This window comes from Plecotus auritus (assembly GCF_963455305.1).
Source record: "Plecotus auritus genome assembly, chromosome: 6".
NCBI lineage: Eukaryota > Metazoa > Chordata > Mammalia > Chiroptera > Vespertilionidae > Plecotus > Plecotus auritus.
Window position 1 is genome coordinate 68,121,096 of NC_137773.1, and position 24,777 is coordinate 68,145,872.

General features: G+C 41.8%; 1 protein-coding gene across 1 annotated transcript in view; it reads left to right on the forward strand.

Annotated features, from left to right (window-relative positions):
- SPMIP2 (sperm microtubule inner protein 2) overlaps positions 1–24,777 on the forward strand; it is a gene marked incomplete at both ends in the record, with an annotated part of 67,905 nt that overhangs the window by 19,809 nt on the left and 23,319 nt on the right. The window contains one exon of the mRNA XM_080675403.1: positions 12,563–12,795. Coding sequence (XP_080531529.1) covers positions 12,563–12,795 — 233 coding nt within the window. The remainder of the gene's footprint in view (positions 1–12,562; positions 12,796–24,777) is intronic.

The following is a 24,777-nucleotide window of genomic DNA, read 5'->3' on the forward strand; positions in this document are numbered from 1 at the left end:
CTGTGAGCAATTAGCTATAGAAACCTGGGGGGCAGGTTTCAGGGATGAGTAACAAGTTCAACATTACAGCGCAGTGATAGGGCGTGGTATGTTTATCCACATGTTAAAGCCACGAGCATTTCCCTACATAAACAGAGTGGCTCAAATTGGTTTCATTTGGGTCTACTGAACGAACCCTTCTAGACGGCTTCTGTCTGGCTCTTTAGTGAGTTGTATGTACTAAATAGAATTTCTAGTTTCCAAACTCTTGGCCAGTACTGTTCAGTAAAAATACAATGCAAACCACACACAGAATTAGCAGTTTCCTAGTAGCCACATTTTAAAAACTAAAACAGTTGAAAATAACTTCAGAAATAAATGAAAATACCTTCAAATTATTGTCATTTCAATAAGAAATTAATACCAAAAGTTATTAAAGAATGTTTCATATTATTTTTTTGTGTGCTAAGACTTTGAAATCCGGTATGTGTTTTCACTTTATAGCACATTTCAATGTGGACTAATCACTTAACAACTACTCAGTAGCTATGTGTGGCTGGTGACTACTGCATGGAGAGTACAGCTTTAGACTTGTTTAAAGCTCATATTAATATTATGTTAGAACATCCAGTATCTAAAAACCCCAGTTGATGGGATTCCTAAGTTTCTAGAATGGAATATCAAACACTCTTGACCTGTAGCTTCTATATCAGGTCATTGTTTATAATTAGGATAAATAATAATGAACAAATGGTGGTGAAGAACAACTATAAAAATGAGTAAATTTATTAAAGTTGCAATACAGTGCAAAACTGAAACAACTATATTAGCTTCCAGAATTTCAATCTATATATATAAAAGGCTAATATGCAAAGTGTCCCCTTGGGATTTCGACTGGGAGAATGGGAGTTCAATCGCTTGCTATGACATGCACTGACCAATAGGGGGCAGCGCAGAACATGGCGGGTGACTAGTGGCAGTGGTGGGGTGCTCAGGGAATGAGGGAAGGAGGAGGCAGGGAGGTGGGAAGGCGAGAAACCTGGTCGGCCCTGATTGCCGGCCAGGCCTAGAGACCTTACCCATGCACGAATTTCGTGTAGTGGGCCTCTAGTTATTTATAATGAGGTAGGATCTACTTAAACTACTTTGCTGAATGGTTAGCATTTTTAGTAGCTGTGTTTTCTTTAGAGAGGAGTATTTTTCTGCCTATTTTCACAATGGCTCTCTTTTGTGGAAGAAGAATCTTTGTATTTAAAGTAAAATTAAATCCGTTTTCCATCTGTTTGGCACCATGATACTCCCTGCATAATATCCTTAAACATTTCCACCACCGTTGTTCAGGGCATTGCATCTAATCACCTCAGGCCCAATATTGTATAGGCTACAATAGCACTAGCATAGAAGAAGGTATGGGCATGGTAGAAGGTGATAGAAATAACGGAAATGGTTAGAAGTTACATAATTTGATAACTATCATTAGGCATCTGTTTTGTGCCAGGTACATGTCTAGATATGACATACATATGCTACATACAATATATCTCTTAATTCTTACAACAATTGTATGAGGTGGTGAGATGTTTCATTTTCCAGATAAAGAACTAAGCCTGAGAAACAGGAAGTATTTTGAAGAAGGTTATGAACTTACTATGAAATAGAATTTACATGAAGTGTGGTCCATCACTTCTCCACATCATGATGCCTCCCAATAAGGCAAAACAGATGAAAAAGGAAATGGTTTGCTGCAAACCACAAGAAATAGTGAAGGAAGGGCAGAGTGTGAATCACACGGAGAGTGATATGAAGTTGGTGGGGAGAAATAAAACCTTTCATTGTTCCCTTGTAGCAAAGGAAGAAGAGACGATGGAAGAAGCAGTGGGAACTGCTTTCCTCAGGTGGTCATAAATGTGCTTCCACAGGAAATGAAGTTTCAGAGAACAGTGGGCATTGAAACGGTGGGGAGGACTGAATGTATAGAAGTGACAAATATGATTAAGAGACCAAAGGAGAGAGAAAAAGTAATCTGGGTGACCATTATGTCAGTGGCTTTCAAACTTTTTTGATTACAGCCCACAGAAAGAAATACATTTTACACGGGACTCAGTTAACTAACACTGTGTGTGTGTGGGGGGGGGGGGGGGGGGGAGAGATTTACAGACATATATATTTAATGATATATATATATATATATATATTTAGGAATATACATATATACATATATATTCACTAAAATAGGTGAAACTGCAATTCAGTGAAGAAAGAATAGTCTAACAAATGATGCTAGAACAATTGGCTGTCCATACACACAAAAATTGAACTTCAATCTATATCTCTCATCAGATACAAAAATTAACTTAAAATGAATCATAGACCTAAATAAAAAACATAAAACTTCTAAAGGAAAACATAGGAGAAGATCTTTGTGACCTTAGGTTAAGCAAGTATCTTTTTCAGATCCAACACCTAAAGTATGATCCATAAAGGAACAATTTTATAAATTGGTCTTGACCAAAATGAAAAAGTTCTACTCTCCGTAAGACACTGTTAAGAGAATAAATATACGAGGGCAGACTAGAAGAAATTATTTGCAAAGTGTGTATCCAGAGCATATAAATAACTCAAAATTATCAATGAGAAAACAATATAATTTAAGAAATAAGCAAAAGATGCAGATGCTTCATCAAAGAAGATACACAGATGTCAAATAAGCACAAGATGCTTAACATCATTAGTCATTAGAGAAGTGAGTGCCAGTTAAAACCACAATGAGATACCACTGCACACCTATCAGGATGGCAAAAATCAGCAAGTATTAGCATGTGGAGCAACCAGAGCTCGAAGATACTGGTGGGAGTGTAAAAGCGTAGCATCACTTTGGAAAACTATTAGACAGTTTAATACACGCACCATAGGATCCAGCCATCCCACTCCTACCTATTTAACTAAGAGAAATGAAAGCATTTGTCCATACAAAGACCTATACAGAAATGTTCATAGTGGCTTTATCTGTAACAGACCCAAACGGAAAGTAATCCAAAAGTCCATTAACAGGTAAATGGATAAAACAAACTTGTTGCACATCCATGCTATTTGGTAATAAACAAGAAAAAACTGTTGGTACATGTTATAATAAGGATGATCTCAAAATAATTATGCTTAGTGTAAGAGGCCAGGCAAGAGAGAGAGAACACAGTATGATGTCATTTATACAAAATTCTAGAAAGTGAAAATTAATCACATTGTAACAGAAAGCAAATAAGTGGTTGCCTGGGTATGGGAAAGGTCAGAGAGTGGGAAAGGAAGGATTTACAAAGGGAATCGATGGAAATGTTCTTTATCTTGATTGCGGTGGTATTTCTGTGGATAGGATTGCCAGATTTAGCAAGTAAAAAACACCCAATTAAATTTGAATTTTAATATAAAGAATATTTTTAGTGTAAATATGTACTATGCAATGTTTGAAACATACTTATACTAAAAAAATTATTTATTGTTTACATAAAATTCAAATTTAACTGGATATTTTTTATTTATTTGGCCACCTTGTTCATGTGTGTACACATACATAAAACTTAAGAAATTGTACACTTTAAATATATGCAGTTTATTGCATGACGGTTACAATAAAGTTATTGGGGGGAAATAAGAAGGAATTGAGGTGAACCAAGGAAGATGAAATGACTTCTCAAGTCTTCTCAGCCAATGGCAGCAAGGTCAAGACCAAAATCCCAATTATCATTCATTCTCCCCATATATGTGCTCCTTTTATTATACCACGTTAATTTTAGAAGAAAATGTTTGCTCACAGGAATGGGAAAATAGATCCCTAAAGTAAGGACATTCACATATGTACTCATAAAGAAATTTAAAATACTTTATAATCTCTTAATCTCTGCTCCCATGTGGCTTTGTGAGTCTAATAGTTCACCTGTTCACAAATCCATTGTAATAGCAAAGTGTTGCCACGTAATGCAATCCATTCCTGGGATAAACAAGGACTCACTTTATTTTGATTCTCTTAGCTGTCTGGGAGCTGTGTCATAGAGAAGGTAAAGGTATAATGACAGATACCTATCTGTTGTAAATAGTGCCTATCTGTTTATTACCACTTCCTTGCTTTTTACAATGAAACATTTCTCAAAAATCCAAATAGCATGTTCACGCGTTTTTCTTACAGCATGCCTTTAGCCATTTCTACTTGTTTATTACATAATTTACGAGGTTGAGAAATACCACTTCCTCGTCTAAACGGCCCTGGTCTAGACTGAAGTCACTTCCTGCCACCTAGAAATAAACAATCCTGCCCTGATGTACTGTTTATCCGGGGAACAGAGGAGGAAATGGCCATATTTCAAGTAGGCTAAGAAGTGTTATTTTAATAAATTACACATTTTCTTTGGTCTATAATTGTGATGTGCCTTACTATCAATGCCTATGTTTAAAGTGGTACATTTCTTTTCTCTTCTCTTTTTGAAGCAAAGCTGGTATTAAGTCAACAGTGTGTTTGACATCCCATAGCACTATTTCCCCCATCTTCTCTTAGTCACCCTCTTCTCGTTGGATTCAGCAGTAAATACTGTCATTTCTCAGGGCACTCATGGAGCAATGCTTTGCCTCTCAGTTCCTTCCAGCACAAGCAAAATCAGTGTCATTCTCACCTACTGTTATTTCTTCCAGGCTAGCCTGTATAATTTAGTGTCCCACCCCACTTTTCTATTTTTTATTTGTACTGGCAGGTTGATATATTTGCCTCTCCTCACTGGCCACTTATGCAACTCCAATAATAAGAAAATCAATGATCACAGAGTCAGAGAAGAGATGGGACCAAACGAATATCAGCAAGGTCGGATAAAGCAACGCTCTCAGCTGGGACCTGCTGTGCACACAGAAAGTGACTTCTCTCATGCAGTTATGCCAGTACATGAATGAAAACCTTATCTTTGCAGTGGTGTAGTCAACCATTTGACTCTAACAAATAGGGAAGAGGAAGCTTCCTATCAAAAATATTCATGGAGGCCCAGCCAGCATGGCTCAGTGGTTGAGTGTCGACTTATGAACCAGGAGGTCACGGTTCGATTCCCAGTCAGAGCACATGCCCAGGTTGCAGGCTCGATCCCCAGAGAGGGGTGTGCAGGAGGCAGCCTATCAATGATTCTCTCTCATCCCTTTTCCTTTCTCTCTGAAATCAATAAAATTGTATTTTTAAAAAATAGTAAAAATAAATAAAATATTCATTGAGGACAAAAGGCAAATATGAGACCCACTCTTGATCAGGGGCGGGGGCGGTCAGTAAACTACAGCCCGTGGGCCAAATCTGGCTAGATGATGCCTGGTTTCCCGCAGCTAAAATGATCACTCACTGTGGTTGAACAATTAAAAGACTATCTATGGCCATGTGAAATTATATACAATTCTAATTTTAGTGTTCCTAAGTAAAGTTTTATTGGAACACAGGCATACAATAGTTGACATATTGTCAATGGCTTTTTTTGCGCTGTGATGGCAGCATTGGCATTGAGACAGAGACAGCTCGGCCCGCAAGCCTACAACATTTACTGTTCGGCCCTTTACAGAAAATGTTTGCTCGGATCAAAGGGTTTGAAAAGAAATACCAACAGCTGCTCTCTCTCCCTTGCATTTCCTGAAGGCGCCCTGGCTTGCCTCAGTTGCTCTGTCTTGTTTCCGTATAAAGCCATATCCTCAAGTCTGAGAGCATAAACACCAAATTACAGTTTAGCACGTGATCAAGAACCGCAGGAGAGTGCGGCAGTGACTTAAAATAATCTCATGCTGTCTTAAAAGGAGACTGTACAGCAATAAAAAGTTGCACTGTGTGTGTATGTGAGAGAGAGAGAGACAGATTGAGATGTTTTTTCTCTATGAGAAGTGTTGCCCTTGATGCTTTGCAGCAGATAACCCAGAGGCCAGAATCCGCTTCTTCCTTTCTAGAAAGCTTGCATTTTGTTTGGGTGTCTAGCCTGGCCTCACATGACTCAGGATTACACCCTGATTCATCCAAGCCAGTCACTGAAATCCCCATCCTCCTGCCAGGGCGCCGCCTTAGGGAGCATGAGTGACTCAGCGCTGGCCAACGAAAGGAAACAAACGAGAGGCATCCACTGGGGTTTTCTAGGAAAAGCTGCTCCACTGATGAAACCGGCACCCCCGTGGGCATGATGACGCCTGCATGTGGTCCCTGATGCTGCGACAGCCTCCTTGGCACCTGAGGAGGAGCTGCCTGACGGCAAAGGCGACCTGGTGCCCTGAGGTTGCAGCCCAGAGATGGGAAGAACCTATGATTCTAAGGACATCCCTGACCTCTGGAGTGAAACAGCCCCGGACACGTCTGCCTCAGATCTTATTATGTGACATGATTTTTCTTATCTCATCCATTTTGTGATGGATTTCCTGTTACCTGCAGTACTCTAATGGGTTTTTATTAGTTCTACATTCATAGATCTAATTAATATCCCTTTTCATGGGAACGTCTGGAGCCTGTCTCCACGAATGGTAAAGCGTTTCTTATACTAAAATGGCCCATTTCATGCACATTTATAGTACGGAAATTCCAAACCAAAAAAACCCCGAACACTGAAACCCATTTTTCATTATATATTTAGTTTTCCCCTTCAGGTGAGAGGAACACGTGGACAGTCATAGGGATGCAAAGTTTTGTCGCGACGAGTCTGTCAGTGTTTTTTTTTTTTTTTTTTTTTTTTTTAATATATTTTATTGATTTTTACAGAGAGGAAGAGAGAGGGATAGAGAGCTAGAAACATCGATGAGAGAGAGACATCGATCAGCTGCCTCCTGCACGCCCCCTACTGGGGATGTGCCCGCAACCCATGTACATGCCCTTGACCGGAATCGAACCTGGGACCCTTCAGTCCGCAGGCCGACGCTCTATCCACTGAGCCAAACCAGTCAGGCTGTCAGTGTTGTTTTTAAAAGCCCAGGGGTGTTGGTAAAACTTTGGATCCTGCCTTCTTTCTCACTGGGAAAAATACAGAGGTTTTTTTGGATTACATCAGCAACGTCAGTGATAAAGCAGTTGTTCTTTCAACAAACCTCACCAAGCATTTGCTAACAGTATCTCGCTGCTCTAGTTACTGGGGAAGTTACAGAGCAAATAGGAGAGCTTACGTCTCTGAAGGGCATGAGTAAGAGGTTGCTTGTCAAGCACAGTGACGAGACACACACTCATGAAACAGCTCGGAAACCCACGCACACACACACGCACGCACGCACACATGTCAGGTCAAACTGTGCTTTAAAGTTTCAGTGAACAGCAAGATCTGTCTTGAGAGCAGACACTGTTTCCTAGAGGAGGTGAGTGTGGTCTCCTTCACACTGTATGATGTGTTGGTCCATTCGGGGCTGCTATAATAAAATACCATAGTCTGGGGACTTGTAAACAGCAGAAACTTATTTCTTATACTTCTGGAGGTGGGAAGTCCCAAGTCAAGACATCTGATGAGGGGCAGATTCTGTGTCTGGTGGGAGACGGCTCCCTGGTTCAGAGATGGCCATTTTTTCTCTATAACCTCACATGGCAGGAGCGGTGAGGGCGCTCTTCTGACCTCTTTTATAAAGGGCACTAACCCCATGCGTGTTAGCTCCACCCTCATGGCCTAATCATCTCCCAAAGTCCGTACTTCCAAATACACCACATTGGGCCTTAGGAGTTAGCATATGAGTTTGGGGAAGGACACAAACATTCAGCCACCAGCATATGAGAAATCAGAAACACAGAGGCCACGCCTTATGAATCTTTGTTCATTTCACACTGACCCAGGCACACAGTAGGGTGTCATCAATATTAGTAGAATCATTATTTGAACTATACATATCAAGCGAATTCTCTAATTCTTTATAGCTCAGCTAGAGGCCCAGTGCACAGATTTGTGCACCAGTGGGGTCCCTTAGCCTGGCCTGAGCCCTCTCGCAATCCAGGACCCCTCAGGGGATGTCAGAGAGCCAGTTTCAGCCTGATCCCCGCAGGCCAGGCTAAGGGACCCTAGAACGCACATAAGATCTTTGGTTAATCTCTTCCCGCCCTCCCCCCTCCCCCCTTCTGCTGAGATTCATCAGTCTGTTCCATGTTTTCATGCCTGTGTGTTGAGCGTCTGTCTCCTGGTGGTCATTGTGCGTCATAGTTACAGGTTGAACGGTCAAACGGTCGAACCGTCAGACAGTTGCTTAAGCTTTTATATATATAGATTCCAATTTATAATTCTATGCATAAGTATTTTATAAAACACCCTTTTAACACAATAATCCCATGAGCTTATTAGAGGCAGTTTGAGTTTCTTGGAAGCTGTCACTAATGTTTTCTGATTGTCCACAGGAGGTTTATTGTTTGAAAGAAGAACAAATGTATATAGCAGTGTTTTTGCCTGATGTTTATTTGACCCTTTTAAAAACTTTGACATAAAATTGATTCTCTCCCTTCCAACAATGCTGCAAGATATACATCCTTCTTCTCATTTTATAGAGGAGGAACCTGTAATTCAGACGCTGGATCATTTTTTTCCCCGGGTCACAAAGCCAACACAAGTCAACGCCAGCCTGTGAACTCACAGCAGTTTAGCTTCAAAACCACATCCTTAACTGTAACCTTAGAATTTCAGACACAAATGAGCAAGTAATGCTGGGCAGGCACATAGGAGAGAGGCGAGCTGAGATCTTCCTACCGTCTTTGAAGCTGCAGTTTTCCAGGGCGGGAAGATAGAGTTGTAGAACCATGACGCCTAGTGCAGGTTTTAATGGAAGCACATCTCCTTCCCTGCAGTCATGGTGGAAGAGGCGTTAGGGCTGAGTGAGCAGCGTCGGCAGTTCTATTTAAGCATTACAGCCGCAAATAATCCACCAGAGTTTAGCCCTTGAACATGAAAGAGAACTCCAAAGACAGGCAGGTGAGGGTTTTGTTAACCCAGGAGCTGCCAACTTCATCATTGGCAAAATGAGGGCTGGAGTTTTAGGGACGAGGATGAGAGATCCAAGAATAGTTACCATAGGAAAACAACACCAACAAAAAAACCCAACTAACCAGAAACACACTAAGGGATGTAACAACAGTAGTTGAACAGGGATAACTGTTAAAGGGAAAATAAAGAGAACATAGATTGAACATGAATTGGAAGCTTTACTTTTAAGCAGGGAATCAGATTCAACATAGAGTCTAGGGCCCCAGGGGTCCTCAGACTTTTTAAACAGGGGGCCAGTTCACTGTCCCTCAGACCGTTGGAGGGCCGGACTATAGTTTAAAAAAAAAAAAACTATGAACAAATTCCTATGCGCACTGCAGGCCCGGGACGAGTGGGCTGCTAAGAAGGACAGGCAGCGGCACCTGGCGGGCCGGATAAATGTCCTGGCGGGCCGCATGTGGCCCTCGGGCCGTAGTTTGAGGACGCCTGGTAGGCTCTGGAGGATGAGGCCTGGGGGAGGGGAAATGGGCCATTTAAAGCCAAACACCTGTGGAACGGTCTCATTAGGGAAACCACATTTCTGCGTGTGGCTGGTTGGGTGGTTAGGGAACACGGGGCTGGCTCTAGATCCGCTGAGAATGTGGGGCCCACCTCAGATCACGGCATCCAGCTGCCGCTGCTTTGCCGGCAGGTGCCTGAATCAGCTGTGTGGCCAGGGCAGGTTTCCCTAGGAATATTCTATGTCACGCCCATCGCATCACTCTAGTTCTAAAGCAGAGACGAAGAAAGGATGGTTTAGAAAAGTCCAGGGACCATACTGTGCAGCTGTATAAAAGAAGGATCTCTTACCCTTTGAGACAGCATGGAGGGACCTGGAGAAATAAGCCAGTCAGAGAAAGACAAGGATCAAATGCTCTCACTTACATGTGGAATCTAATGAACAAAATAAACGGAGGCATAAAATAGAACCAGAGGCGTGGAAACATGGAACAGACTGATGAATCTCAGAGGGAAGGGTGAAGCTGGGGGCAGGAAGAGAGTAACTAAAGAATGTATATGCATATATGCATTACCCATGGACACAGACAATAGTATGGTAGGCCTGAGGGGATGGGGCGAAGGGGGTCAATGGGAAAAAAAGAGGACATCTGTAATACTTTCATCAATAAAGATAAATTTAAAAAGAAAAGTCCAGTGACTTGACTAAAGCCATGGAGAACCTTTTTTTTAAAATATATTTTTATTGATTTCAGAGAGGAAAGGAGAGGGAGAGAGAGATAGAAATATCCACAATGAGAGAGAATCGTTGATCGGCTGCCTCTTTCATGCCCCCTCCTGGGGATTGAACCCACAACCCAGGCATGTGCCCTTGACCAGAATCGAATCCAGGACCCTGCAGTTTGCAGACCTATGCTCTATCCACTGAGCCAAACCAGCTAGGGCAAGCCATAGAGAACTTGATTGGAGCGCCCCTAACGCCCCACCCCTGAAATACACACTTTTTGTTTGCAGAGCACTTTTCATTCCACTGTCTACAACTCAGTGCTTTTGACTCAGCTGTCGAGTGGTGGCTCTCCTAAAACATGTGCTGCAGTCCACAGAATGGACTAACTAAGGAACTAACTGCAGATATACTAGTGTATCTGCTCTAACATTTGTGGTAGAGTGTGGTGATGACAAAATGTTAAGGACAATGGAAACATCACACACAGGATCCGTATTTCCCCAAGTCTGTGAGATTCGTACACATGACCCCATGATCCAGTGAGGGGAGATGTGCCGTGTTTAAATAAGGTTGCGAAACTCTGCACTGCATAATTGTAAACAGGTTTATTTATCATGGGATTTCTCAGAACTTCTGCTATACTTTCAAGTGCTGTGAATATCTAAAAGGCAAATGTGGCAAGCAGTGTTCCCAAATGTAATTGATTATGCAGCATCCCCAGCCACCCCACCCCACCCCACCCATACATATTTTTCAGGTGCACGCATGGGAGCATTGTTTGATGAAACATTTGGAAAAATACTGGCCTAAAGCATACACTGAAATCCCAGCAAAACGGACACAGTTTTTCTCTATTTCATACTATTTAGAAGAGATTGCAAAAATTCCCTTATGACAGGAGTTTTGTAGGTGAGACCTCAAGACCTGTCGTATTGAGAGAGAAAACAGACTTCCATGCTCTGGCCATTCTATACTTTACCAAAGCAGCTACCCCAAAGTGCAAGCCTGCAGCCAATAAAATGGAAGCCACAAGGTATTCATCCAGGGAAATTAGCCACAGTGGATTCTCAGTGCGTCACGGGGAGCAAAGAAGATTAGGAAGCTGTGAAAACATCTGCCAAAATTGTGTCTGAAGAATGTTTTCAACTTCCTTGGAAAGCTTAGATTACTCTTCCAAGCACAGGTTTGTTGTGACATGGACCATTCCATCGGAGTACCTGGTCGACTCCAGCCCGTCTGTGCTCTGCAAATACCGAGCTCGCTGATCCAAGAGCCAAGTGAAGGAAGCCACAGGGCCAGCAGGGGTCCAGGTGACACACAGTGTGACCACAGAAGCTCCTGCCTCTGAGGTCTTTGCAATGAAGTTCCTCCTTTGAGTCCCAGATCTGCCTGTATAATCCTGTACACATTTTGGTCCCGGGGCTTCTGAAACTCTCCCTGGGCCAGCATCTTGTTGTCTATTTGTAGTCAGTACCATTCTTCCCCAAAGTCTTAGCTCCTCTTTATATTTTCACATCATCAACTTTCAAAACCAAGTTTATTTCAGTGATATTTCCCTAGACCTTCTCTCTTTTTTTTTTTTTTTTGCTTGTTTCATCCACTTTCACAATTCATCGATTGCTTCTTATTCATTCTTACATTTAAAATACCAATATTTAGCCAGGCCAGCATGGCTCAGTGGTTGAGCATTGACCTATGAACCAGGAGGTCACGGTTTGATTCCTGGTCAGGGCACATGCCCAGGTTGCAGGCTCGATCCCCAGTAGGGAGCTTGCAGGAGGCAGCTGATCAATGATTCTCTCTCTACATTGATGTTTGCATCTCTCTCTCATTCTCCCATTCCTCTCTGAAATCAATAAAAATGTATTTTAAAAAATAAAATACCAATATTTATTCAGGTGCACACAGGGAGTTATTTATTAACTACCCCTGCCTTGGATCATCAGCTGTCATAAGTGGTCCTTCTCACCTGACAGTCTTCTCCACTTTCCAATTGCTTCTGATATATGGGGGATTTTCTAATTCTTATTTCAGGTTTTATCTATCTAGATACAACACCCCCATGTGAGGTTTTTTTTAAAGTATAAAATGTGTCTGTATTAAGTTGATTATAAGCAACGTCATTTAGTGGGGCAATGAAAGGCTTGGTTTGTGGGACTGCCTGTCAGGGAATGAAGAGCTGGTTAGCTGTGACACTGGACAAATAACCCATCTTTCTGTGCCTCGTTTCTCTACCTACCTGGGGAAAATATACCACCTGCCTCATTTGGTTATTATAAGGATTAATTGATTAACGCATAAGTGGCCTATAATAACACCTAGAACATAGTAAAATTATTAGCTATTATTATTTCTACCATTTAAGATAACAAAAGCATCTTCGAGTAAAGTGTGGAGATTTTTTTAAGTATTTCTTTTCTGTCTTTTTAAGGCCCAGATTATAAAAAGGATTATCTACCTAGAGTTCAGCAGCACACCTCATATATAGGAGAATTGCGTCCGGCATTAGAGAGATCTGGAGACCTTGGCTACTTATGGAGGCCTGCCTCACACGGCAGCTTCCCAGCCAAATACAAGCACGTGTATGTTGGTGAAGTCGGCTGGGGAATACCAGAGTATGATTTTATCAACAAAACGAGGCGCGAGAGTGGCTTTCACATCAAGGTATTGCTCTTAAATTTCTGTTCTTCAGAGCATACTGTTGCCTGATTTGAATGCTTCCAGAGTTTGCTTCCATAGGAAATAGCATGATCTTGGTCTGTGATGGAGAAAGAATGACATTTGAGTTTCGCAGAAAAGTAAATGTGTGAAGAAATGTACTCGCTACCACCCTTCCCATTTAGGCCCCTTAAACCGTGAGAGGAGAGGTGTGAAGAAAATGAAGCCGTGGGTAACACAAACGCACTGGTGTTTGGCTTGGGGATGCTTCAGATTCACATGTATGCTGCGACATTCGCACACTGCCCCGTCCCAGCACTCTCTTATGAGTGGGTGGTGTAAAAGCAGGCTGGGCTGGATGGACAGCGAACGGATGAGTCCCAGATCTCTGGAACCCATTGTATGGCTAGTGCCTTTGGATCAAAATTCCAGAGGGACCTTAGAAACCTTGTCTATTCTTCTTGGTGATTGAAATGCAGGGATGAGCCCATACAGTCTTCTCTGTGGAGGAAGACAGCACAGGTGATTTTAGAAGTAAAATGTAAGCATTCAGACTTTTTTTTTTCAGGCAGGCCTGAAAAGGGAACGTGTACTGTATCAATTAGGCAACGACTGGATTTCCTTGAATCTGAAGGCAATAGAGTACAGCCACATGTGGTCAAGTTTAACAAAAGGAAAAGCCCTTTTCTGGCCCAACCTGTACAGCAACAGTACAGGAGAGTGATTGGGAGCTCAGTCTCTGTCACACAGACCTGGGTTCAAATCCTGACCCTGAGGTAGGTCTGGCATGTGACCTTGGGCTGGGGAGTTTACCACTCTGTGTCTCTGCTCCCTCCTCTCCTCATGGCAGTGTTTAGAGAGCCCGCTTCATAAAATCTCTGAATTCCTATTCTAGTTCTGCCACCTACTAACTGAGAGTGGCCTTAGGCAAGTTCCTTAACCTCTCTCTGGCTTCAGTTTCATTATGAATCTTATTTACCTTATTGGGCTGTTGTACACATTAAACAAGTTAATATTTGCAAAGTGCTGGGAACAGTGTGCTCTGTGTGTTTACTGTTATTATTATTGTTATGTTGTGAGTATTAAATATGAGAACACGAGGAAAGCACTAAGCATGATGCATCGCACGTGGTTGACATCCAAATCTCAGCTCTTAGCACTGGTTGTCGGCTATCAGTACTGCGGTTGTTGTGGTTAATGTTACTTAGTGCCAGTGAGATGAAATGAATGCCCAGGTTTTCAGTTGTGTCCTGTTCCACTTAGGCACTAAAGACAAAGACCTGAAACTTAATTAAATATCAAAACTGGCCACCAGCAAGGAGAGTATAGCCCCAAGGCAAGGCAGCTGGTTGGAAGAGTCCAGAAGGTCATTGTGTGGCTACCCTTTGGCCGGCGCCTTGCTCTGGAGCACAGCCCTCAGTCTGCCTGTCTGGAGTGCATATAGCTTCTCTTCCTTTTTCATCTTTAACTTAAGAACACATTGGTCTGCTCAAATGGCGTGCATTCAAGCATGCCTGGTCTTTGAAGCAAGCTGGGAACCCACCAGAGACGTCAGCCACAATTTCGCCTTCCAGGAGGTGTTTATCCCGTTCAGATTTCACAGGTGGCTCCGAGTCACCCTCTGCTTGGCAGCCCCGGCCTCTTAGCCCCCATGGGATTGAGTGCGAGCCATACAATCGTTTTCTCTGCCAACTCGTGGCACACTCAGGAGTTGGTCTGGTTTGACACAAGCTGTAAGGGCTGTTGCGTCTCATCTCTGCACTTTCTTGGTTCTGGCATTTTGAATTTTGTTAGTAATTGTTTCTTTTCTTATTACTGATTTTTAGAGAGAGGAAGGGATGGAAGAGAGAGAGAGAGAGAGAGAGAGAGAGAGGGAGGGAGAGAGAGACAGAGAGAAACACCTACACATCAATTTGTTGTTCCACTTATTTATGCATTCTTGTATGTGCCCTGCCCGGGGATCAAACCCTGCAACCTTGGTGTATGGGGATGATTCTCTAACCAACTGAACTACCCAGCCAGGCCCTTTGGGTAGCAATGTTAAACACTGAGGGTTCCTTGGACTTAGAGCTTTATAATGAGAACAAAAAGATTCGTTGAGAATGATAATACATATTAGCAAAGGACCAATATAATTTTCTGATGTAAGGCCGCTACTCTTCTCCGTACCCTACACACTTCTCCTCGGCATCCTGTCCAGCCTCAGACTAGGGTTCCTCATCCACCCAGTGCTTCATCCAGCTACTTCCCATCAGTCAGACTTGGCGTGACTTGACATTTGAGATGATAAATACTCTCTCTATCTCTCCATGCAAACAAGCTCCTAATTACAAATACTGTATGAGAGGAGCGGGTAAATTCCCTGGTGTGATGTAAGTTAAGGAAATGTCTCGGTCCACGTCCTGTTCATCCTCTGGTTCTGTTATTAATGGACCTCTATCACACCCTCCGCCGTCCTTACCCACAGTCCCAGTCAAGAGGGCACTGCTTCAGTCTAACCTCAGAGACTTCTCTGTGTCTCTCGTTGCAACGCTGGAACTCGGATTTTAGGCATAACCCTTTATCTGGTGGATTTCTATAGCCTGTGTAGCTGCCCTTCCTAATTTACTGCTCCAGGTTTGCAGGAGGCTCACAGTTAAGAAAGCTCACGCCCCTCCAGTAGACACATGGAACACGGCCTGCGGCAGCTGCTTCCTACCTGGGATGGTCTCTCCTATTTGGGGCACTCAGAGGGTTCAGATCATCTGGATTTGGGTGGAAAAATAATCACTTCCAGGCTGAGTGACACGTGAAAAATTTCCCCACATTGCGGAGGTCAGTAAAAATCACAATATCGGGTTTCTCTGCTGGATCCCTTTGTGTTTAGCTATTTCCTACTCACTCGTGTGTGGGTTACAATGCCATAATGATACATGTGGGTGTAAGCCAGCAAAGATCCCTGCTTTTGTTATTATCTCAGATTTAAGAGCAGTACTTTTTTTTTTTTAATGGATTTGGTCTCTGCCAAACTATATATGTTGTTTCTGGAAGAATATTCGGAGACCTTTGAAACATTCCTTTGGTTTCAGCCCCATGCTAAATTGAGGACAATTCTGAGTGCTGCTTAGATGGGCACGCCTTCTCTTTCCTGGCCTTTCTTTAACCCAAACCTGGACAGAATCAGTGGCTTCCTCATGTCCATTTTCTGCTCGTGCACGTTGACCTTGTGACCAAATGATTTAACTCATTTGATGTTCCCACAGAAACAACATTATACTGGATTTGATGGTTAACTCTTCCTAGGTATGAACCCAAACGCAATATTAAGTCAATTAATCATAACATAGTTACAACCACTATGTCATCATACAGTCTAACAACTTGAAAAATCTGCAGAAGGTAATGAGAACTATGGGGACCTATAACCATATTTACATGTAATCTATATATATAAAAGGCTAAGTGACTGACCATCCGTCTGTCCAACCATCCGAGCAACCGACCAGCTGGTACATATGATGCGCACTGGCAATTTAAAAATAAACAATGGCTCACACATGTGCAATACATATAAAGCTCTCACCGGTGCCAATCACATGTGTGTTTTAATTTTATAATACTATATTATATATACTATTTTGACATGTAATTTTTTGCAGTAACGTAATTACAGCACAAATCTTTCTTCTAATTAATTTCCTTTCAATGTGCATGAATCCGTGCACCAGGCCACCAGTACAGTATAATATAATAAAAGTAAAATCTTTGAGGCTTTGAAACTTCTGCCTCACTTTTAATTGGGCACATGCTCCACAGTTATGAAATACAGAGGCTTCTTTGGGACAGTTTTATGGTCATTTGAACAGACATCTGACGTTGAGTTTCTTGATGGCTGTTGAATAAACGGACCCACAGCTGGTTGTTTCGTCAGATGTTTTTCTCACTGTGATTTATTTAGAGAAAGTAAACATAAAATAAGCTGCCATCGACTGAATATTTACTACATGAGGAAGGTACTGTAATTATTTCCATTTTACAGGTGAGGAAACTGAGGAATTGACAGGTGAGGGCCCTTGCCTGAGGCCTCACAGCCAGTAAATGGTGGAGCCAGGAATTCAACCCAGACTGTGAACTCAGGACTTAGAGGGGATACAGCACACATGAGATGAATGACAGGAAAGAAAGTCAGATCATCAGACTGAAGCCAGTGGATAGAGTATACGTTTTGTTATTATTTTTCTTTAATTGGCTGGGCTCAATTCAGTTGCCTTCTCTTACAAGTTATGCATCCTTTCTTCATGTTCCCTCCAGCTTCCCACTCTGCATTCTTTGTACACAATGTACTTCATTTATAATATTAACATCAATTACTAGTAGATATCACCCACATAGTTGATGTAATAAGGTATAGCTTAGTAATAGTTATTTCTGAATTTTTATTTAATAAACACTTGATAATGTTTCAAAAACAGGTGATCAAATACAATCTTGGGCATTACGGGAAGAAGCAGAGAAGACAGTGAGGTCCTGCCAAAGATTACCTGCTTCCCTTGTCCCAGCCTGACCCCGTGCGGTCTTCCCAATTGTCCACCTTCACACGACAGTGTCCGGGACAATTTTCAACTTCACCTGGAAAAAGAAATATTACCAGTGTGGAGTTGACTGGTATGTAGACCACCAATCACATATTTCAGAATTTTTGGGTGTCTTTTGCCCTAAATTTCTTACTTACCTATAGGTTCATTTGGTTGAATCACATTCACCAATTTTGAGTCTCACAGTCCTAGTCTCCAGATGGTATACTCAATCCAGAAAACTTAAAAAAAAGATAAATAAAGCTTTCTTTTTCAACCAAGTTATGCAAGCAAAATAGAAAATAGCTTTTCTAAAATTAGGCACATCTTTGGGTTGTTGCTATTCCTCCCCCAATGAGTGTGTGTTCAGTTCTCACTTTATACTTCTTAAGAGTTATTTGCACCGGTTTGTGGCTTAATGTAAAAATAATTCCATCAGCACCTTTCCTCCTGAAGTGCCTATAAAGCAATGCACTTTTTGAGGCCACGGAAGCCTTCAGTAAGGTAGTGTCACGTGCTGACCATCTGTGAGGAGAAATATCGCCTGCAGAGGCCAAAGAACCTTCCCTTCTCTTGAAAATAATGTATTAGCACCATGCACCTCCTTATACACAGACGTTATACTTTTCCCTTTTTACAAACCTTGGCTCTATAAGATTCCTCGAATAAATGGAAGGAAGTCACTTCCTTATAAACTTTTACTTGTGTCTGAACATCTGTAAATAAACTTTCTGTCTGATGCTTCCTTTCTCTAGCAGACCGTGAAAGCACCGGGGAGCGTGTCCCTGGTGTGCGCTCCCAGCGCTGTGCGCAGAGCCGCTGGGTGAGGAATGTGTTTGCAAAGGGAAGCCCCTCTGTGGGTAGCCAGGGCCACCGCCCCCTCCACATCCCTCTGGGCACCGCAGCCCCTGCGACCCCGCTCCTCAGCTAAACAAAGGGCTTCCTCTCACTTGTTGAGGTTGCTTTATAGATAATTATTGGCAAATTGGGAAAAAATACATATTAATTTTCATACCTTTTGTTAGGATGTAGAAACATGGAAAAGAAAGAAGGACAAGGGCCCAGCCGGCATGGCTCAGAGATTGAGCATGGATCTATGAACCAGGAGGTCATGGTTGGATTCCCAGTCAGGGCACGTGCCCCAGTTGCTAGCTCGATCCCCCGTGGGGGGCATGCAGGAAGCAGTGATCAGTGATTCTTTCTCATCATTGATGTTTCTAACTCTCTCTCCTCCCTTCCTCTCTGAAATCAATTAAAATAAAAAAAAAAAAGGAAGGAAAAGGAGCTCAATGTAACTTAGAACCTAGTGGGTGATTTTATTCCTTAGTTAAGGAAAGAAGGTTAAAAATATATCATGGTAGTTAGTAACATTTGCGGGGCTTGATGTAACATCTTGAGTCTGTATCTTAATGTAAACTTCACCTTCTTTAAAAATTATACTCTTGAAGTTAGTAATTAAGCATATGCTATAGGTTTTCAACAAATATTATTTGCTGATGATAGGGGAGATTCAGGGCTAAGAAAAAAACTATATAAATTAGAATGGGTTCTAATCAACCTGTGGTTTGACTCCGTATCCAAGCCCCTTTAAATATACTATCAAAGAATTTTAAAACTTGGGCGTGATTGAATATCCTAAGCACAGGGTGCCTAAAATACCAGAGCATCTGTTTTCTAAATCTGGCATTTATCTTGGCTTTTTAAGACCTTTGGGAGAAACAGTTTATTAAATATAGGGGCCCTTGCAGTATCGTCCTAGCTATGTCTCTGGGCACACAAAAAATGGCATTGAAAATAAGTACTATACAAATTCATGTGAGTTCCTTCGGTTGGGGAAGAATTCATAGGAGAGTTTCTTTGTGCTGTTGAAGTTTTTAGTGTGACTATTATTAGCAATTAGACTGCACAATACCAGCCACATCCCCAATGGCTTTAGGCAAACTGAGGTTCAGATCTGTTTTATTTGACTTTGTACTGACAGCATTAACCCCACACCTCCTAGTGCTTAGAATGGCATAGACGATTATTGATAAATACTAGGGGCCCAGTGCACAAATTCGTGAACCTTGAAAGGAACTGTGGGCTGTGAGGCTGCGGTGGGCACAGGGGCAGGTCTCGGTCCAACCTCCGTGCCCCTGCCTGCCCCCCCCCCACTGCAGCCCCCGGTCCCCTGTCTGGTGGCATCCTTGCTCCCACACACTGATAGCGCCGGTCCCACTCTCACTCGCTGACAGTGGCTAGCGATCCGGGCCGGAGCCGGGAGTCAGCAGCAGGTGTGAACACTGGGCGGAACCAGGGCACATGGGAGCAAAGAATTTCCAGTAACCACCGGAGGCTTGCTCCAATGACAGCGACCAGCGCCCCACCTTGGCCTGGCACCCCCACTCACTTGCTCCAACATCCCCCCCGCGGCCAACGTCCACCATGCTCCACGCTCTGCCGCCTGCTGCCAACACCCGCCATGTTCCGCACGTGTCCCCTGGTGGTCAGCGCATGTCATAGTGACTGGTTGTTTGGTTGTTCAGTTGTTCCGTCATTCGGACTATTTGCATATTAGCCTTTCATTAGATAGGATGGGAGATAGAGATTAAGATTGCTTCTTTCCTCATACAGTGTCTTTGTTAAGACACCAAGTTGCAGAAGAGGAGAAATGAATTTTTAAGTAAACTAATTTTTAAGTAATGAATTTTTAAGTAATCTAAATTAGTTTTAGATTCATTATTATTCTACTCCTAGCTTATTCAGTAGTCATTTGAAAGCTATTTGCCACGTAATTTTTCATTGAAACTTGGTTCTACTATTACTGTTCACAATGCCTGAACTACCACCCCTAGTGTAATTCTGTATTCTGAGGCTAATTGGACAATTAACTTGGGAGAAGCACACTTTTTCACCTTTGAATGAACAATAGTGCCAACATCTTAGAAAACTCCAAGGGTGAGAGCAGTTGCAAAACAGGCACTTGATTATATTTCAGAAACTGAGCACTGAGTACAAATAGAGACTTGGGAAGCTGTTGGGTAGCTTGAATAGTCAAATCCTCTCAGATTTCAGACTCTGGTAGGGATCATCAACAAGTTCTGAATAAAGGCTCCTGGCAGAACGATTGGTTACAAATCCTAACAATTCCCCACAGAATGAGTTCTAGTCTTGCTTTCAAAGAAAATCCTGGTGTATCTTGAATTATGGGAATACTATTATGAATAGTATGAATAATAATATATGAATAAGGAAAACATTTATGTCCCTGGAGAAGTACAGAGAAAAAATAAGTATTAGCCTTCTCTCTGAGCATAAGTGAGGCAACTTAGTATGCATAATGCTTTTCAGGGTAAATCTTTGTGTGTGGCCTTAGTGAAAAATTGAATGTGACATAAATGAAAGTAGCCAGTTGAAAACCTTTTCATTTTCTCTTCTCTCTCTTTGCATGCTGTCTACCTACTGTTTTTTTTATGTCTCAGTTTTCCGATCTATAAAATGGGGATTGTATTAGTGTTCTTACCATAAATTTAGCTGCTTTAAAGCAACACCTTTTCCATAGGTCAGAAGTCCTGGAAAGGCAGGGCCGGGTTCTCTGCTCAGGTCCCACAAGGCTAAAATCAAGGTTTTAGTTATTATGTCTCTGATCTCATCTGAGGCTAGCGGTTTCTTCCAAGTTCATGTGGTTGTGTCAGATTTCAGTTTTTTGTGGCTGTAGGTTGAGGATCCATTTCTTTGCTGGCTGTTAGTCAGCGGGTGACCATTCTCCTCATCTAGAAGTTACCATGTGGCCTCCTCCATCTTTAAAATCAGCAACAACAAAATATCCCTCATGTGAAATCCCTCTCTCACTAAATCTCCTTTGCCAGTAAGAGCTCACCTGAGTAAGTTAGGCCCACTGAGGGTTAATCTCCCTTTCTTAGTCTGCTGATTTGGGATCTTAATTACATCTGCAAAATCCCTTCACAGCAGTAAAGTTCCTGGATTAGTATTTGGTCGAAGGCCTGAGAGAAGGTAGGTATACCAACGAGTGAGAATCTTGGGGGATCTGTCTTAGAATTCTGTCTACCCCAGGGATAATAATAATATCTTGGAGGATTGTTAAATGCATTAAGTGAGATATGTGAGTAAAGCACTTAGCATAGTATCTAGTGTAATGTCTCAATAAATGGGATTTAGTGTCATTAATTCCTATATACACTCCATTTTCCTGCCTACATGGATTTTTTTAATTATCTGGATATTTCCACACAAAAAAAACAAACTCACAAGACCCATTGTTTAGTCTATTTGCTCAAAGTTGATATATGTTTTCAAATTATTTAAAAACAGTGCAGTTAAAAAAAAAAGAGACCAGGATTAATTTATATTGGTGCACATATATAATATGTCATAAAATGAAGTATGAGTCTCTCTGCATTGTTCATTTTTTGCTTTTTAATAAGAAAAATGCATCTCAGAATCCATGCCTTAACCACTGACATTTTTCAGAAAGAATTGTTTTGTTTCTACTCATGCTCTGAATATAAAATGAATACTTTAAATGCTCCATTGACACAAAGGCCTTTCTGCCCCCTTGCTCCCTTCAATAGTTCAAGTCTAGAATAGGCAGCATTATGCAAGCTGGTGATCCAGCTTCAACAAAGAGAATGCTTCTCACTGACTGTGGGAAGAAAGACACCTAAGGGGTTAACAGTAATATTTTGCAAATTGAGGCAAGTGAAGGAAAAAACCCTATTAGCATAAGAAAAGGTAGCCTTAGGGGATTTTCCACTCAAATGTTTGGTACTAAGAGCTCTATGTTACAGAGGAGGATGGAGAAGAGAAACCCTAGTGTCTATGCATTCTTAAAATGCATTGCCATTGTATTCATTCTACTGGAGAGAAAGACCTCATAGTTATAGAGATGGGAAGTGGTTCTTTCTAGTAAGGAAAGTCAAAATTGGATATATTAACAACATTTTTTATGATGTTATATACACTAATACATAGGAGAAATGGGGAGGGGGGAGGGATCTGCTATTCTGTTTTAAGAAAAGTCTTTCCAGATTAAGAAGATGCAACTTTTTTTTGTTATTAAAAATGTGAATGAAGATCACAGAAGATCATTCAAGTCCTGGAAAATTTGTCCAGAAGCGATAATAAAATTATTTATAAGTCTATTGATAAGGTCAATTTTCAGGGAATCAATGTGCCAGAAATCAATTGAAGAAATAAAATTATGCCATGACCTTTCCATTATACAGATGATGACTTTTCAAATTTTCTGTGGAATAGTGGGGAAACCCTGCATTAATATCTCAATTGTCACTTTATTTATTCTACACATGGACATTAAAGAGCCAGAAGTGATCAAGATTTCAGGTCTTCATCCCCAAGTAGATGACTTAGGTACACAGATCTGCTTTTCTAAAACAAGTAACTCTGAAGCTCTTGATCAGGAAAGTTATTCTAAACCAAAGCTTGAAGTGCGGTGCGGGGGGGGAAAGAATTTAGAGAGGGAGGGGAGAAAGGGAGGGAAGGAGACACACACACACACACACACACACACACACACACACACACACACACACCAGGGATCCAACCCCCCAGGTATGTGTCCAGACAGGGAATCAAATCCCTAACCTTTGGTGCTTGGGATGATGCTCCAATCAACTGGGCCAACTGGCCAGGGCAAAAGGAAAGATTTTTTTAAAAAGTACTAGGTCATTCCTCTGATGTTGAAATTATCATAATATGATTTTGCTACTTTGTATGAATATAGCACCCCAAATCAATACAAACAAAAAAAATGCATTCCAAACTGAAGTGAAATATGTTTGATAATCCATATCATTGTTTCCCACCCCAAGTATGGAAAACTTAGAAATGATTACAGACCAAAACCTTTTCATTATGAATGTGACAACCCTACCCCCCCAAGTTTAGGCCTAAGATGTGCCATCCACTAACTGGTGCCTGGGGAAAAGGAGGCAGTATATAGAGGTCACTTATTCAGTGATAAAATATAATTTCCATGTACCCAAGAGGGTGTGTGGATTTTTTTTAATGTGAGAACTGGTTCTAAGCTGCCAAATATTTTATCAAATTTTGCTTTTCTGAAAGGAGTTTCCAGATCTACACTGAACCACAGCTATCTATGTGTAATTCAGCTCTTTCCTACGATATTACCACCACATTTTCTAATTCTGTTATGGTAAAGTGAAGAGACCTCAACTCTTCGAGTCTAATTGATCAATAGTAGTTTCAAAAGCCTGTTTATTTCGACACAGAATCATAAAGAGAGAAAGGAGCGCAGAGATCACTGAAGACACTCTTCTTGCTACCCAATACCTTTACAGAGACAGAACGTAAATCACATAGGATCATATTTATTTCACTTGTACCTTTTCTCCTCAGTTCAAGAGTCAAAATTGAAACAGACTCATAGATACAGAGAACAGATGGATGGTTGCCAGATGGGAGGGGGTTGAAGGGATGGATGAAAAAGGCAAAGGGATTAAGGTGTACAATTTGGCACTTACAAAATAGTCACGGAGATGTCAAGTACAGCATAGGAAATATAGTCGATAATCCTATCTAATAAAGAGGGGATATGCTAATTGACCTCACACCATCGCAAAAGATGGCGGCACCCACAGACAATAAGGAGGGAATATGCTAATTGATTTTCATGCCTTCAAAGATGGCGGTGCCCACAGTCACAAGATGGCGGCGCTCAGTTCCCTCAGCCCCGCCAGGGCAGCAGGTGCACAGCGAGGCCTGGCCTTCCTGGAGTCCCCCAGCTGCCCAGGGCCGGCCCGAGGCACAGGCAAGCCTCAGATGGCGGCTGCCCAGCCATTCAGGGCTGGCTCCAGGCATAGGTAACCAGAGCTGGCTGAGGCTTATGCTGTCGGCAGTGGCAGCAGCAGAGGTGTGATGGGGGCGTCGCCTTCCCCTGATTGCCAGGTCACCTCCCGCCCCTGTGGGCTCCTGGACTGTGAGAGGGGCAGGCCAGGCTGAGGGACCCCCCCTCCAGTGCATGAATTTTCATGCACCGGGCCTCTAGTATTATAATAACTATGTATGGTGCCAGGTAGGTAATGGGAATATCAGGGAGAACACTTTGTAAAGTATATTATTATCTAACCACTATGTTGTGCACCTCAAACTAATACAAAGTAATATTGAAGGTAAACTGTAATTAAAAAATGAAATAAAATATACTTTTGATAATTTATAATGCAAATTTAACTTTGTTTTGGGGAAAATTATGCCCAACTATGAATGAGACAACTGATGATCTCTGTTTTCTTCTCAAAAAGAAAAAGTGGTATTGTCATAATTTTAGCTTATTTGTTTTCAATGTGTACTTACTCAAAGAATTTGAATGGTGCAGTACTTTTATATAAATAGATTAAAAAATGAAAAAAATCAAAACACCATATTCTTGTACTTGAATTTAGCATTTCCTATT